Source organism: Pteropus alecto, unplaced genomic scaffold (genome assembly GCF_000325575.1).
Source record: "Pteropus alecto unplaced genomic scaffold, ASM32557v1 scaffold103, whole genome shotgun sequence".
In the NCBI taxonomy this organism is placed as follows: domain Eukaryota; kingdom Metazoa; phylum Chordata; class Mammalia; order Chiroptera; family Pteropodidae; genus Pteropus; species Pteropus alecto.
Window position 1 is genome coordinate 14130547 of NW_006436288.1, and position 17586 is coordinate 14148132.

Consider the following 17586-nt stretch of genomic DNA (forward strand, 5'->3'; position numbering starts at 1 on the left):
TCAGTGAGCTGAGACGTTTTACAGCTTTTCAAGCTCTTTGATGACATGATGTTTTTCAATCCTTCAGTACAACTTTAAGATTTTACTAAATGACAAGTTTATATTTATATTTGTAAATAAGTAAAGAGTTATTACTTATAAAGTATTACACAGATGACAGATTGGAAATGCTGAATAAAGTGCTTGGAGTAATTCAAATCTGTAACAGAACAGTCTGAGTAGACACATCAGCCCACCACTAGTTCTGCACAAATAGTCAAGTCTTGCTGCTTCTTGCTTTGACACATTATGCTGGAATGCTGCCTGACTTGATTTAAAAGTGAATAAGTCGACTACAGAGAGAATAAACAGCTGTTAAATTCTTACCTTTTTTTTCCCTGTGTTTTATTGCCACATTCTGTGTAACCCCTAAATTGAGTCTTTCTCTCTATTGGCTTTTGGGGTACAGATTTATAATCTATTTTTTGAAGTTAACTATTTTTGGTCATTGTGGTCCATTTGGCCCATGAGCTGTCTCAGCTGTCAGGATCTTCATTTTAACGCCCTCATTTCACAGAGAAGAATCTGAGGCCCATAAAGGTTAAGCAATTTGTTCAGGGTCACAGAACTTGAATTGCAGAAATGACCGATGTTGAGAATTGCATGTTGGATGCAAAGATATGGGGTAAGGTCTACTGACTTCCTACATTGTTAACCCATATGAGGAGTGGAACATTGGGTGTCACCCTAAAGTCTCACAGATGTGACTTTCAATGTGCTCAGGGGAAGAGCAGGTTTGAAGTGATTCCTGCAATAACCAAGGTAGTAAGAAACAGAACTATTTTTCATTATAAATGCCTAAACTTTTAAAAAATATAACCGCCAAGCTAGTTAGATGTTTGTGCCTTTTAGTTCTCACATTCTCTTCCTTATATCTATATTTATAGAAGTAAAATGATAATCATAATGTTGCTTTGTGATTGTGGAGCCCAGAGCAAGTGGGGGAAGAGCACTAAGGAAAGACATCCTGAAGCACGAATATAGTTCTCCTCTAGGGCACAGTTGTCACCTGGACAGTATATTCATGTTGTGGGTTAATGCACCCTCTTCTGTGGACATTGCTGGTGACATAGAACCTGTGTTTGTTTACCCAGCCTCCCTTTCCTGAGCTCCCCTCACCCCACCAACCTTCTCCAACTCGGAAAAATTCTTTCTTTGGCTATGTTATTGTTATCAGTGGTAACCTTGTGATCATTCGTCAAATATTTATTGAACGTCTACTCTACCCTGGGCAGTGTTGTCAATGTGGAGGATAGGGCACAGAATACAACAGGCAAGGTCTTTAGTGAAACTTACATAGTAAAGGGTGCAGACATAGTACACAAATAAGTGAACAGTGTAACTTCAAATAATGACAAAAGTGTGAAGACAAAACATGGTGTGTTAAAGAGGGATTTTTAGGGCAGCAAACTTTAGATCAGGTCATCAGAAAATGCTTATCTGGGGAGGTCTCATAAAATCTGAGACACAAAAGAATAAGAATCCAGATGACCCAGTGGAGAAGGCGTGTGTTCTTATCTATACTTTATTTAGTGGAAATTGAGGAAAGCCTGTCATCAGGATCATTTTATGTTCAATTACTGCTGCAAAACCATATCACATGTTGTCCTTACTTTTCTTTCAGAACTTAGTACCGACAATTTTTTTTTTTTTTTTCGAAATCAGAGTTTGTTGGGCTAGCATGAGAAGGCATTTCAGTTCAGTGGTTAAGAGCACAAGCAGACTTAGATTTAGTTCCATCTCACCTCCTGGCTACCTGGAGGTATCTAGGCAAGTTACTTAACTCTCTCTAAACATGTTTGCCTGCTTTCTTAGAACTTACAGAGTTATCATTGGTATTAAAAGATGTAATATTCAAAAACCCATTTAGTGCTAAAGGTGATGTTGATAGTTGTGATATTCTCTACAGAGTATCAGCAATAATCCCAGGAATGTTAAAATGTTTGCTACTATGGCAGTGAAATCCTGGAGTACTATTAGCCTTCTCTCTGTAAGATAAATTTTTCTTTGATCTCTCCCATTCACACTCTCATCCCTCGCATTCATTTGTGCCTAACATTTATTTATTCAACGAACCTTTTTTTAAAAAATTACTTTATAGAGGTATGACTGACATACAAAAAGCTGTACATATTTAATATACACGACTTGATGAGTTTGGGAGATAAGTATACACTCGCAAAACCATCACCTTAGCCTATGCCATGAACATATTCATCACCTCCAAAAGAACAAACACTTTTTGCATGTCTACCTGCTCTTGTTAAATTCTAGATGAGGAAAATGATTAAACATGGTATATGCCATGGTGCTCAGGTAACAATCTGTTAACCAATTAGTCGTGATGGGTGTCCCAGTGGAGGAAGGATGCAGAGGACAGAGGAGCAGGTAATTGACTTTACTGGTGAGTGAGATGGGCTGGGAGCTCTAGTCTGAGGCAGCAAAAGCAGGGAGACACAGTGGGCCTGGGAAGAGCTAGTAGCTGAGCGCAGAATTTGAGCTAAGGTAGGGCAGGATTTGAGAATGGAGATATTGGCTTGCATAGACATTTTACTGTATCCTATAAAGAATAAGGAATCTTTGAATAATTTTAAATGTTCAAGGAATAGATCTTCAGTTTTGTAGTCTAAAGGATAACTGAGAGTTTAAATAGTAGAAACATTGGTGAGAACGATATCCAAGGCTGGCTGAATTCTTCTTCTTTTTCATCTTCATCTTCCTCTTCATCTACAGCAGGCAGAATTTATCTTTTGTCATTACCATCACAATACAGTTAAGTCCTATCTTATTCTTGATATTCAGATTCTAAAGGCAGCACATAAAGTAATACTTGCATCAAGTAAAAAAAAGCCCTTGAGAAATCCCTTAGGAAGACAGCATAGCTTTGGAGATCCACTCTCTAAGTCCAGCCCAGTGCATGTTATTTTTCTCCCCCAGGGTTAGAAGAGATTAATGCTTCTTCGCTTGGGCCTGAGAGGAAATAATCACTTAGCTTGCATTTAGGGACCATGCTGTATAAAATATGAAGGAGCAGAAGGTTCATGATCTTTGTCTCACTCCTGCTGCCAGGCATGTGAGCACTGGGGTCAAGTTGCCTAAGCAACTTCAATTGTTGCACCTGTGTTTGTGAGCTCTCTTGCACAGCTGTTTTCTATAGCTGCAAAACATGCATTGTTCACTTTGAGCAAGTGCACTTAAAGTACAACTATTGGAATTACAATATGAACTTTTAGTGTTTTCTTAATGTCAGACAACGCAGAGTACATTCATCATCTTATTTAATCCTTGACAAATATTAGAGAAAATGGAATTTATCCTCACTGAACAAATAAAACTCTTGCTATGGGATACATATTATTTTCAAGTTTCACTAATAATTAAATGATGAACTAGAATTAAAATCCTGATACATTCTGACTTCAATCCTACATTCTTAATGAGAAAGGTATTGCATTAACCCAGATATGAAACTTAAATATTACAGTAGCAGAGGGAGTATAGAAATGATAAAATTTCAAAGAGAAGAAGATAGAGAATTGAGTTACTGTCTTTAAGAAGCCCTTAGATAGTTACTAATTGTCAAAGAACATGAACAAATATTTCAAAAAGAAACACAAATGACTAACACAGGAGAAAAAACTTTTATATAACTAGCAAAGAAATATACAAATAAATATTCTTTTATTACGTTAGCAAAAATTTCCTGAATAGTTATATTTTAGGTTGGCACCCTTATAAATTTCAGATGACAATGTAACTTTAGATGACAATGTAAATTGACGCAAACTATGGGAAAAACATTTGTGTTTAGAGAACATTTTGTTGCAAAGAATGAAGAATCCCACTATAACTTGATAAAAGAGGGATGTATGAGGACAATGAAAAGATATTTTCTAGAGCCAAGGGAACAATAAGTTCATCTGGCCTCATAGGGGCCCGGAACCAGGACAGTTATGCAATCTTGCCTTTAGACTGGCTCTTCTGCATCTCTGTGCTCTGCAGAAACATACTCTTTTCAACTACTGATGCCTTGGAGAGAGACTCTGATGGGCTAAGCTTTGGTCAGCATTTACCCTTGGTCCCATCAGATGTGGCCACAGAACACAGGCTGCTTGACTTAACTACCTACTCAGAATGTCCTGTGAAGCAAGAGCTCTCTGAAAAGAGAATACACGGAAGTAAATAGAAGAATATACCTGCTACATGTATCAATAGCACTAAAAATGTTGATGTCTTTGATCCCACAATCCCAGTTTTAGAAATTTACCTGTAATAAGTTACTGAGTGATCCAGTGAATGATTTATCACATCAGGTGCTCCAGTGGGAATGGGGAGAAATGGAAAGCCACTAACAGGTTCAACAACAAAGAAATGGCTAAATGAATTTTCAACTCATGGGACGCATTGTGAATGTCGAGGCTAGAAATACCTATATGATGTCCGGTGGTTTTTTCTTTAATGACAGAAAAAAAAAATTCAGTGTTAACTGTACTTCCTTTAAGACACTGCTCAACTACAAGTCTTGCAGTAAAGCTATCTTCCCAGCGGCATTATTCTTCTCTGAGCTCCTGAAGCACTCTGTGGTAATATCTGTTATCAACATATTTTGCAATTGGCTATTATCTTGTCTCTCTCTCCCCAACTAGATTGAGTTCCTGAGGCTAGGAACTATTTTACTTATCTTAAATCTCCAGTTTTTGGCTCAGCATAGAACCCACGCTTACATTTAGATCGCTTACATTTAGAACGTTGAACTGAACTAGGGCTAAAGAAAAAATTTAAGATAAAGGAACTTGCCCAACTTGCCAGTGACAGTTGTATGTTGCCATTGTAATAATTGGACGATGAGAGATACCACACCGTAAGATTAGAGCAGTAACTATCTGACCTAGCTCCTATGTCTCCAATTCTGAAAAGAACTCTACTTTGACAGGTCTCCAATTCTGAAAAGAACTCTACTTTGTCTCCAATGTCTCCAATTCTGAAAAGAACTCTACTTTGACAGAGAATTAAACAATTCCTCCAATCTCTAATAGTTCTGAATCCATTTTTATCTAGCTCTCCCTGACTAAATTGGATGCTGTTGAAGGTCATGGATTTTGTTGATCATTTTTATGCTCCTAGGTGCTGCACAAAGCCCAGCAACTAGGAAGTGCTAGGAAGGAATGAAGAAAAGAATTAGTCTTACTCAGATGTCATCAAAATGTTTAAGCATTCCTAAGGAGAAGAATAATAAGCAGTAAGGGAAATTTTCAAAAACAGAAGTAATCTGTCAAACAAGTCAAACCCAATCTATAAGCAATAACTTCATTTTAATAAATAACAGGCTGTTAATTCAAAATTAGTATATGATGTAATAACTAAATTGTCAAAATCAAAACTTAAACTCTTCTTAGCAACCAGGAAAAAAAATTTGAATAGTAAGGGGTGAGGGGCGGAAAGCCCTTTGAAAGGTTATAGGATGTGAAACTAATTTCCCTTTTTACAGTTGTGGTTAATAGCATCAGCATTTTCTATTTGCCCTGAGTATGCATGGTCTTTTCAACACTACCCGGGCAATAGTAATGATAGTGAGACTGACAGAAGTTATCTATTCCAAACACGTATGCTTACATCGATGCATACCATAGACTACAACATGTGTAAACTATAAAGTGATCTTTTAGCATAAACTCTTACATTTAAAATAGAATAAAGTTTATTTTAATGGAATAAAAGTCTCTCATTTCAAATTTCAGGGTGGCTAGTAGATGGTTTATAAATAAATGATAAGAATAAAAATTATTCTCTAGTAAAAAGTCTCTGACCTATGGATATAGATACCAAAACTCTAACTTATTATTTAAATGAAGGAATGAAACTTAGTACTCCGAGATGATAATTTTATTGAATGAACACATTATCTATTACATATATTGAGAATATTACTGTATAATGTAATGGATCTGGAAATGATCATAGTTTAAATTGAGCAATTTCAGGTTTAGTGTGTTTTTGGTGAGTACCCCCAAAAAAGTGCCCAATGCTTAGTGAAGCTTCTTTTTCAGCTCATTCATATAGTAAATATTTCATGGCTTCTGTGTACTTTGAACTGACCTTGTCCTGGGGGAAGGAGTATAGTTATAAAAATAATTTTGTTAAACTGTTAGGTTGCTTCCAGTTTTTCCCTGTTTGTTACATTACATAACATAATTACATTACATAAATGTAAATGACATTACATTTATCTTTACATATGTAGGTTTTTCTTTAGGAGAACTTGCCCAAAGTGGCAGAGGTGATGTGTGGTTTTGTGGCATTTCAATGTGCATTACCATTTTGCCTCCTCAGTGGCTATTTCCGTTTACTTGCCACTGAGGATGCTTTTGAGATGACAGTTTCTTTAGGATTGAATCTTACAATTTATTCTAATTGAAAGCTAAAAGTGATATTATTTTAACTGGTATCTTTTATTATGGGGATGACATTCTTTTTCAAGTATTTCTTTACCAATATTATTCAGAGTTACTTTTAGATTAAAATATAATGGCATCCTAATTCCATGAATTTTCTTAATTTTTCATTATCGTAATTGATATCCTATAATCAGATCATAGGGTTCGGTAGTCTTCATATTGTCTAGACTATTCTAGAGACTATGATTACAGTTTCGAAAGGATTCAACGTAATTCTGGAGATTTTTTTTTTCAAGTGACTTTTTGCATGTGGCATTTACTGTTTATGCTGCCCGCTTTCTACGGTCATCACAATTTTAACATTGGTACAACAACATTTGTCAGCTTTTTGATTTATCTAAATTTCAGGAATAACTTGAAAATCAAAGTGGTATTAGATGACATATGCCAGATCCCTGTGAAAAACTACCTAGGAACATAAATATTACTTCTAGAAGTTGTCTTCTCCAGAGCAATGGTCCATGAAGGGTTACATGCCCCCAGGAAGTACAAAATTTGAACCACTGGAGTAAAAAAAGCAAATCCTAGAACTTAGAACCTTTTCCCTAAGGAGTTAAAAAAAAAAAAAAAAGAAAAAAAAAGACCTTAGCATTTCTAATATTTATGGATTTATTCATCTAGTATATCAGGTACATATGAAGAATTCCAATGGAAGAATGGGAGATGGCAATAGGAAGCTCAATTGTGTCCTTTCTGCCCTTGGCAGTTTGGACTTGGCTGGTTATGTTGACTGCAATTACATTATTTTAGATAGTGGAATTCTGGGACTACTTGGAAAAAAGTGAACATCTTTTGTACCACCCAGAGATTTATAGATTATATAATGGCACTGTACTTAAATGAGTTATCAGAACAAAGATTTTATCTTTTCTTTTACAAAAAAAAAAAAAAATGCACAAGTGTTCCCCATTCACTAACACTTCATGTGAAGACAAATGTTTATCAGTACATATTTAGCAGGTTCATACCAGGAGATATATTTGAAAAAATAAACACAACCTGTCCTTCTGAGGTAACAGTGAGATTTGAATGAGCAGCAGAAAAGGGCACTCGGGACTGAGCATTTTTAAATGACGGTTTGGAAATATTTCCATTATTGTGTAATTTTATCACCAGAATTGATATGTGTATCTTTTTTAAAAAAAATTTTAAAAGCCTCATTTCTGTGCACACATTCAAATTTAAATACAGATCTCTTTAGCCTTGTTTTAAAATTTTTGAAATAGTTTTAGTAGGTTTTAGACCAGATTTTCAAAAATAAAAAATATATATATCACACTTAAGACATCAAGGCAGATGGAAATTTAAATTTACCATAAGAATTTCAAAGAAAACCTTTGCATAATTGGTAGATGTCATTTAAAAATGTATATCATTATTTAGTAAATGGAGTCAATGATATATGTCTTAGAACAATGACTCTTTCTCAGCTAGGGCAATCATTAAAACCCTATATGGAAGTAAACTGACTTTGATCTGTTCTTTCAAATGGCTATATCATGAAATATTTAACCAAAATTTTAAAAAAAGAACAGATTTAAATACATGTTTTCTCAAAAATAGCATGTCTTTACCTCATCCTATTTTATGTTCTATTTTTGTGTTTTACAGTATGTATTGTATTGAAGTAATAGTTGTATTTAACTTATACATAGATGCGTTCATGCATGCATACATACATACTTACGAGTGCAACATCCAGATTTCATACTGAGAGGGATGTGTCACTAAAAGTTAGCAGATCATTGTTCCAGAAAGCCTTTTCTGACCCTCCTCTATACACTTATAACAGTAACAGGGCCCTAGCCAAACCTCTCACCATTTTACTTGTCTGCTCTCCCTTTGAATGCTTGGAAAGAGAACCATTTAATGAGATTGTATTAAGTGTCTGACACAGTGTGCCCAGGATCCGTAATAATGCATGGGACAGTCATGGTCCTTGCTTTCCAGGAGCTTTGCAAATAGTAAGGACAACAAATGCTAAACACATACATTGCATGAACATTTATTTAATTACAGGTATAAATAAGTGTTTAAAGGTAATCCATAGGGGATAGTGAGATTAGTCATATGTGAAGACCTTGAGGCCATAAGAACTCAAAAGGATAGTGTGGCTGAAGGAAAATGAGATTCTAGGAAAGTGATGGTCAAGACTTTCCAAAAAATTCCCAGGTACTTAGCAGTGTGCCGTGTACAGTGTTGAGTCCCATGTAGGCTCAATAATTCTTTGTAAATAAACGGATAAAACAATCTTAAGAGGGATCTCAAACTGATAGCTCAAAGTTTTCTTAGACCTACCCAATGTTTTTGAGTTTTAAAATTTAAACTAAAAAAATTATTCTCCAGTTTGCCGTAAGTAACTCTTAATATATATTGTTTAAGCCTGTATCCTTACCCATTTGTGTGGTCTGCCTAAATGCTAAATATGTTTGCCTTTGCTACCCTGTGTAGAGTATAAATACATGCTATTTTTACTAATATAAGATTATTTGAATTCTAGTGATTAATGTACAAATAAGTCTTAAAGACTATATGAATATTTTATAATCCTTAGTGTAATATTGAAAACCTATTTCTGTTTCATCATTATTGGTAAAGTTCACTATCTATGTTGCTAGAATAATAATTTGAAAATTTCAAGCAAGTAAATTTATAATTTATCAAGTACCCATTTATCAGTTACAGCCCATATGATGGAAATGGGCTGTTTTTTGTTGTTGTTTTTTTAATTCCTGTTTTTTTCTTGCTTTTATTTCCTACCACAAAGATAATAGCTTAGATAAAAGTTTATATTAGTTTTCTAAAAGTTTACTAAAATCTAAATCCACTACTAATAGTCTTTCTTTAGAATTTTCTCACTTCTATAATATACTCTGACATTGCATCAGAAAGGAGAGTGCATCTTTAAGTGTGTCATTATCTGTGGGACGAAAGGATAGAAATAAGAAGAGTGGATGATTTGCAAAGACAGGATGGTGCTGTTTATATTTAGGGTATCCACATTCTAAGTTTGTTCTTACGAACATTTGGGCTAACGCAAAAGGCCTAAGTGGCTGCTGTTACACTAACAAACTGTGCATTGGGGTCTTGGGGAAAGGAAGACAGTAATTAAAAGAAATCTGGATGAGGCAGCTAATCAAAAAAAGAAATGGAAGTTCTTCTTTTCTCCCAAGTTAGTAGCAAGTAGCTGGATGTGCTTTATTACCCTTTATCTGAACTGGCAAGAGCAAAGCCTAAGTTTTATTTTCTTAAAGTCTCAGAGGAGCCTTTTCTGGAAGCTACATGATTATTTCAAAGTTGGAAAAAATAATAGTTAGGTTCCTGTGGAAATTTATGAAAAGAAAACATTTTTCTTGACTTCTTTCTCAAAACCGATGATTGATAGAGGGAACAGGGTTTGGGAACATATTTTGAAAGCACAGTGGCAAGAGATGAGGCTAGGAAGGTAAGTGGGGGCCAGAGCCTTCAGCCCTTATATGGAATTTGGATTTCATTCTAAGTGCAGCAAGCAGCCATCAAAGTTACCAACTGGTAAGTGGTGAACAGTTCTGCAGGCCGTAATGAAGTTTGAAAATCTGCCACAGATTTTTCTCACTGCAGACCTAAAATACGATCCTTTCTCTCCTTTCGCTGCCTAATGAAATTGCACTTATCCTCAAGATGAAGTTCAAACTTCCCTTCTCCAATAAAGGAAATAGTTTCCAGACATGTGGAAATGAGAATATGAAGCTGAAAAAATAAGTTGGTACTAGAAATTGATGTTTTAGAATTTTCTGTACAGTGGAGGATTGCAGCCCTCAAGTAGGTCAGTTGCTTAGAGAAGATAAGGAAGAGAAGAATGCAAAGGAACAGTAGAGGCAGAAAAGAGTCTATGATAGTAAATTCATAAGCATGAACAGATAGATTGGGGCACAGCAGGGATAGGTTGGGTAGCATAAACTGGTGGCAGAAAATGTAATTGCAGTAATTTTTTATTGTGGTAAAATACACATAAAATTGATCATTTTAGCCATTTTTAAGTGTACAATTCAGTAATGTTAGTATTCACTTATTCTACCAGCATCACCACCATCCATCTCTGGAATTCTTCGATCTTCCCCTACTGAAATTCTATACCCATTACATAGTTGGCATAATATACTGCTCACAATAGATGGCAACCTCAGCTCTATAACCCTACAGGTAGACATTGTCATGATGTCAATGAAAGAAGTATAAATGAAAGAAGACACTAAATTGCTAGAGAAAGCATTTGTAAAGAGTGACTCTTATTATGAGGTGGAAGACCTGTGATAGGGATTGAGTGGAAAAGAGAAATGAACATCTATTGTTTGCCCAGCATGGTAGTAAGTGCTTTGTATATGTTCTTTAATGAAGATATTATGAGAGCTAAGAATATTTTCACTTAAGAATTTTGAGGAGGGAAGGTGGAAATCTAGGTGGTGGCAAGATTAGAGTTATAGAATTTAAAATCTTAAAATTAACTACTTGACGAAGTGAATATGATTTACTTACAGGAAATACATTGCTCTTCCAGTGCAGGGTGGTTACTTGACATTGATCAAGTAGAATCCAAAGAAATTCTGTAAAAATAATAAAGGTCGATAAACACCATCTTTATCCATTCACTTTGTTTCTGCTTTAACTTTATATACTATCAGTTACCTGGGATTAGTAAAAAAATTAAGAAAGAAAGAAAGAAAGAAAAAACATGCCAGACTTAGAGAAAAGAGTAGACCGTGATAGGGGGAAATGCCAAAGGAAAAGATATACCACCAATTTAAAGTGTGCTTACTACTGAGCTCTGTATTTGAACACATAAAATGAATGGTATGATGCAGGACATCCATACAGACAAGATCAGACAGGCTATAAATTGGGGCATGGGAATCAATTCCATAATTTAGATTAAGAAGGAGTGATTTTATTTCTAGGATTATCTATATTTTATTAGAAGAGAATTGTTAAAATCAGATAATATTTCAGATATAACGTTTCTGCTAAGTCATATACCTGAAATATACAAATTATCCCTAGTCACATGTCATTAGAAAGATGCGAAGCTTTCTATTCATTGTCTTTCAAAGTGGAAGAGTAATGGAATAGAACTAGAACCCACAATGGGCAGCAGTTTAAGATTGTGTCATCCATCCAGAAACCCCAGTTTAAGAAATACTGTCTACTTGAACAGTACTACATGGTTGGGACTTCAAACATCTAACTAAAGAATTAATATAAAACATTTATATTAAAATATTAAAAACATTTTTATTAAGGAATAGAGATCCAGGGATAATAGGCTTGCTTTGAAGATCTGTATAAAAATAGTTTAGTACAGAAATATTCAAGTAACAGGATTTACCTGGCATTTTAAAGAATTTCCAGGCCTCACTTCATCGAGGCTTGCAAACATGTAAAACAGAAATTATTGGTTATTTTTTTTAATTAAAATTTTTTTAAAGCCAATGAAGGAATCATCTAAATACCAAATTGTTCTTGGATTTTATTAGGTTGTCATTAGAAGATTAAAGAGTACAAAATGAGTTAAGATTCAGTTTAGTTTTACTCTAAGAAAATGAAGACTGCCTTTCAGTTAAACAATATTGGAGAAACAGTCTGAGAACTTTACTCCTTAGTTGCTAACTGAAAGTCAACAATACTTCAATTATTTTTTTCCTATTCTTTGTTCTCTCTGAAAAAAGTGAAATAATAACATTCATTTGGTATAAGTGTTCTGTTATTTTATTGCCAAAATATGTGTATTAGTAAATAATTAGTAAAGCCAACTTCGTCATGGGTACATGAAAGTTTTCAATTATATGACAGATGATGTGCCAGCTTGTTTTAAATAAAAATGACAGGGCAGACTACTTAGTAACTCCCCTACCTTTTTTTAAAACATTGTTGATTAATAAATTTTAATTCAGGAAGCACAGGTTGTGTGGTAAAATTTTTGTTTTAGGATATTTCGATTAGAAATATTAAGCTATTAAAGATAATACAGGTAAGCTTTAATAAAAAGTAAACTAAGTTCAATATAATGAAAAAAATACCATGTGAATGTTTAGAAGAACTTTCTAAATTCCTTATTCAACAGTATTTGTAAAGAAATAAACTGCTCTACTAGGAGAAGAAGCATAAAAGCAAGAACACAGCCCATTAAGTCTTCAGTGCACAGGGTGTTTTGAGAATAGCTGAGAGTAGGTTAGGATAGATTTTTGATATTTTTCAGGACTGATATCTATGACAAGTAATCTTTTACTAAATTAACTAAATTACCTAAACATTTATTTGAAAGATCCTTTTAATTATACTATCATAAACTTCACTGTTCACAAATGGACTTTGAGGAGCTAATTAGGTCACTTGAATTTTTCGAGATTTTTTTATTTTCTATTTTTCAATTACAGTTGACATTCAATCTCGATGTGATTTCTTAATATCTTCAGCTATAAGAGTTCTGTTCAGCTAGTCTTCAGATGGTTCTCCAGGGTGGTTGTTCTGTAATTTAGTTGTAATTTTGATGTGGTCGTGGGAGGAGGTGAGCACAGTGTTTACCTGCTCCTCTGTGTTAAACAAGTCTGTCAAGATTTTTTTTTAAATCACGGGAAACAAATAGTGACCCAGTGATTATCTCTATTGTTGATGAGAATGGCAATAGATGTACCAAAAATCATTTAGTTTTGAGTTTACGTTATCCAAAACAAACCATTCATTTCATAGCCTTTTGCTTTTTAACCCATTTCCCGTTTAGAGAAAAGAAAAGTGCAGCTTGCTGCCAGCATTAATTTAATTTTACATAAACATGCTTATTGAGGCTGAAGCAAATCTGACTGGTTTTCAATGTGAAAATAAAATATGAAAACTTTTCTTGGAGTTATTTCTAAACAGAACTCGTCTCTAATCCTAATGTAACAGAAATGTATACATAAACCGAATTCATCAAATGAATCTTTGGCTAACAACTGAGAATGATATTAATATTACGTGTAGGAATGCTACGTTTTCTAGGATTGACATTTTCAGCGATTGAGAGTTACTGTATTTTATAAATGGAAAATACCACTACTTAAAACAGAATGCTGTAAATAGAATGATGTCATTTGTTTCCAAAGACTATCAATATATTAGAGCGATGTGAAAATAATAATAAAAGCAGGATGTTTCGTGGCAAACTTTGCGGGTAAGGTTAGGACTGTAATCCATGAGTTATCTCAGGGTAAACACTGCAGCCATAAGCACTGCCTGTGAGTATTCTCTGGGCAAATGGGAAATGGGTTAAAGAATAAATTGCTTTTATTGCACTTTAAATTGCTGCTCGATTTTTTTAAATTTAAGGCATAATTTATGTACAGTAAAATTTATCCTCTTTAGGGAACAATTCTGAATTTTGACAAATGCATACAATCATGTAACCACCACCACAATGAATATGTAGAACAATCCGATCACCTTCAAAAATTCTGTCATGGCCTTTTGTAATCAGTCAGTCAGTCCCTCCTCATACTCCCCATAGCCTTAGATCTATTTTATTGCCTTTTTCACAATGTCATGTGGAATAATATCTATGTAGCCTTTTAAATTGCCTTCTTTCTAATGCACATGTGTCAGCTCACTCCTTGTTATTGCTTAAGTGTTATGCCTTTGCATGGATTTACCATAGTTTGCTTATCCAGTTGCTAATTGAAGGACAATTGGGTGTTTTCAGCTTTTGGTGATTGTGAATAAAGCATCTGTAAACATTCATGTACAGGCTTTCGTGTTAATGATACATTTCGCTTGGGTAAAGTATCTAGGAATGTGATTGCTGGGTCATGAAAGTATGTTTAACTTTATAAGAAGCTGCTATGGCTACTAATGGGAAGCTTGGAATTTAGTTACGAGTTTGTGGTGGATTCTGAATATAATTGCAGATTATCCATTTATGGACAATGAGAGTCAATGATAGTAGTTATGTTTTATTTTAATTATCACTTTCTAGCTGCAAATCGTGTTTTGGTTTTCTAGTTTTCAACTATAAAGATTCAAAAGTGTATTCCATTATTTCTTAATTTATTGTATAAAAGTGAATTAAATTTCTTAAAGATTATTATTTCACAAGTGTTATGGGCCAAGATTTTTAACCTTTTACATTTAGATTTTTATTCTGCAAAATGACACTAAATTACTATTTCTTACCTTACCTGTATTATTCCTTTTACAGAAGGATCTCTTCTGTAAGATACTGATAAATTATTATGAGCTTACAGTGAGTATTTAATGAAATGCTGCATGGAAAGTGCTTAATGTAGCACCTGGCACAAAGTAAATGTTAGCTATAAAAAAAGAAAAGGTATTTGTTTGAAAACCAAACCCGAGGTTATAAACATTGCTATCAAAGCTCAGGAAGCACAGAAGTTGGGGCATTTTTATGACAGGAAAACATTCTGTTTTTTACATTACTGAGCCTTGTAAAGGCTGAGTGGTCTTGGAATGAAATATAAACAGTTTTCCTGCCACAGTGAAATTTAAACACACAGGTAGGGTTTGTGAGGGAAATAAAAAAGACAATTAAGGTTTTTTCTTTGACCTCTTTTCTCTTTGTCTATTCTTTGAAGGTTAGTTGTAAAACCTATTCATGCCTAATATGCAAACATATTTATTAAGAATTATCAAGTTGATAACCCCACTTCCTTATTATGAGTCCTGTTCGCATGTATACATAAGCCATCCTCATACCTCATCATGAGTGTTGTCCCCTGCCCTGACTCAAAGCGATTCCCAAGCAGGGGCAGTTGAGCCAGAGCTTCAGGTCATCGACTCCAAATCAGCAAGTCTGTACCCCAGTGGTTCTCTTAGTGTGTTCCCTGAAGTGCAGTCCCAGAAAGCAATGTCAGCATTTCCTGGAAGATTGTAAGAAATGCAAATTCTGGGACTCCACCACAGACCGATTAAATTCAGTTCTGGAAATGGGACCAGGCAATATGTGTGAAAAGGCCACGCAGGGGACCTGGTGCTCACTACAGTCTGAGAACCACTGCATCTAGACACCGAGGAAGGGGTTGGAGAGGTTGTTATTTACCATGGGAGCGATGTCTATAGCCAAGTTACTTTATTGTGATTTTATAAATATTTTAATTGACATTTTTCTCATTTTTAAGGGCTCTGAGAAAATTTTTAAATATCAAAAATCAAATGATATAAACTTACAAAGGTATATAAAAATAAGTACTAAAAATTTAACCAGTTAACGTTCTGAAATAACATGTAGAGCTTGGTTTTCTTAGGAAATTTATGGTAGTATTTATTTGCTCTGCACTATTGATTTATCAAGATCAATGATCTGTACTAAAATGGAAAGACAGAAGTGGCAGAGTAGCATTTGAGATCATTTATAACGGCATTTTAACATCTTAAGCCTGTAAATCCTGACTCTAACCTCTGTGGTCCAGGGCATGGACTCAGTTAAAGTGGAAACAAACTGTTTTCTTGTTGGCCTTTTTAGAGCATTACTAATGGTTAAGGAATTAGTCAGTTTATAAACCATCCTATTCCCCAATGTGTTTCCAGTGCATTTGAAGCTTCCATGTGCCTCTGTTGTTGTTTACTTTACTGTAATAAATAGAAGTCTCTCCATCTTCCTATACTTGGTCTCATGAAAAACACTGCAGCAGCCCTTCCTCTGGGGAGGTGTGGCATATTATGCATGAGGTTGTCTTTGAGCAGTGAGGTTTAAGAATGCCCTAAAGTATAAAGTGTTGGGATCAGAACTCCTGGCTGAGCTGTATGATCTCCAATACCGGAGGCTTCAAAGCCAGGAGTGAGATTTTATCACATGAACTTTAAAAGACTAAAGCCAAATATTTTCTTATCAAACCAGAGTAGACTATTTATCAGTATATATGAAATCATGTCCACTGATCAAGGTAAGTGGTTTCATTTTCTAGTGTATTTTATGTTTTCTTTTCTTTTTTTTTTTTTTTCAGTGTGTGGGGGTTAGTGTATAATACGGCACGCCGAGGAACATCAAATTGACAGAGTTTGGTTTTGGTTTGAAGTTAAGAATAAGATTCACATTATTTTCCACCTTTAACATTAAAAATATGTACTATATTCATGGGGTTTGACTGTTCCAGGAGGCTTCTTCTGGGCTTGCAAAATACAACTTTGTTTAATAGTTCTGTTTCTCTGACTCATTAGTAACATTTAGAAAAGTTTGAAAATTCTGTCACCAAAGAGGAATGCAGAGAAAGGAAGCAAAATTTTTCTTTCTTTTTTTCCCTTCTATTTCTGGTGTTGAACAAAGCTAAGAAATGTTTAGCACTAATGCTTTTCTAGTGCTACAGCATAGAACGCTGTTCTGTTCAAACAGAAAAGTCTCATCCATCCCAGTCTTCTTCTTTTAGCAAAATTCAGGGATGTGTGTGTGACTTGTTTTTCCATATAAGATAACATTGTAGAGACTGGCATGGATTTGTTATTTGAAATTGTTAGTGGTATTAAGCCACTATTTTTCTTTCATTATTCTACAGTGTATCAAAGACAAATGAAATGCTACTGTGTGGTAGAAATTTAATCATGTGACAGGAAATTTCTGCTAAAAATATTTTTAAAAAATGAAATGGGTTCATTACGTGTAATAATTTTCCCGTTGTTTCTACACAATATAAACCTTCCTGAAGAATGTCTACACTGCTAAAAAAAGACAAACCAAACAGGCAGGCTTCAGAGTTACCAAGATGCTCTTTCTTGTGGTGTCACTATTTCCTTCTTTTGGTCTTGGGGGGACTTGCACTCCGAGTAGAATCTCAAGGGTGGGGTTGGTCACAGCACCGCAGCGGGAAGCTGAAGTTCCCTCTGCAGCTGCATAGCCTCTGCTGGCGCTTTTCCCAGGCTCTAGCCCTTGCTAGAGATTGAGTGTCCCAGTCTATGCCTGCCCTGGCTTCCTCCATCGTCCAGGCAGAAGCCTTGATTCCTTTTTCAGGAATTCCATCATTCTTACATAAAGTTCAAGGTTTGTATGATCTCTCCATGGTTTACCATTGCATTCTATGAAAATTTTTACAGTGGCAAAAGGGAAGTATTTTCTTTCTCCTTCAGTGAAGTTCTCTTT

General features: G+C 34.8%; 1 protein-coding gene across 2 annotated transcripts in view; it reads left to right on the forward strand.

Moving 5' to 3' along the window:
- FGD4 (FYVE, RhoGEF and PH domain containing 4) overlaps positions 1 to 17586 on the forward strand; it is a 170463-nt gene that overhangs the window by 82085 nt on the left and 70792 nt on the right. The window contains exon 1 of one of the 2 annotated variants that reach the window (XM_006912731.3): positions 16205 to 16399. The exons of the other annotated variant lie outside the window; for it this stretch is intronic. Coding sequence (XP_006912793.2) covers positions 16309 to 16399 — 91 coding nt within the window. The 5' untranslated portion in view covers positions 16205 to 16308. Of the gene's footprint in view, positions 1 to 16204; positions 16400 to 17586 lie in introns of those variants that run through there. 2 annotated transcript variants of the gene reach the window in all.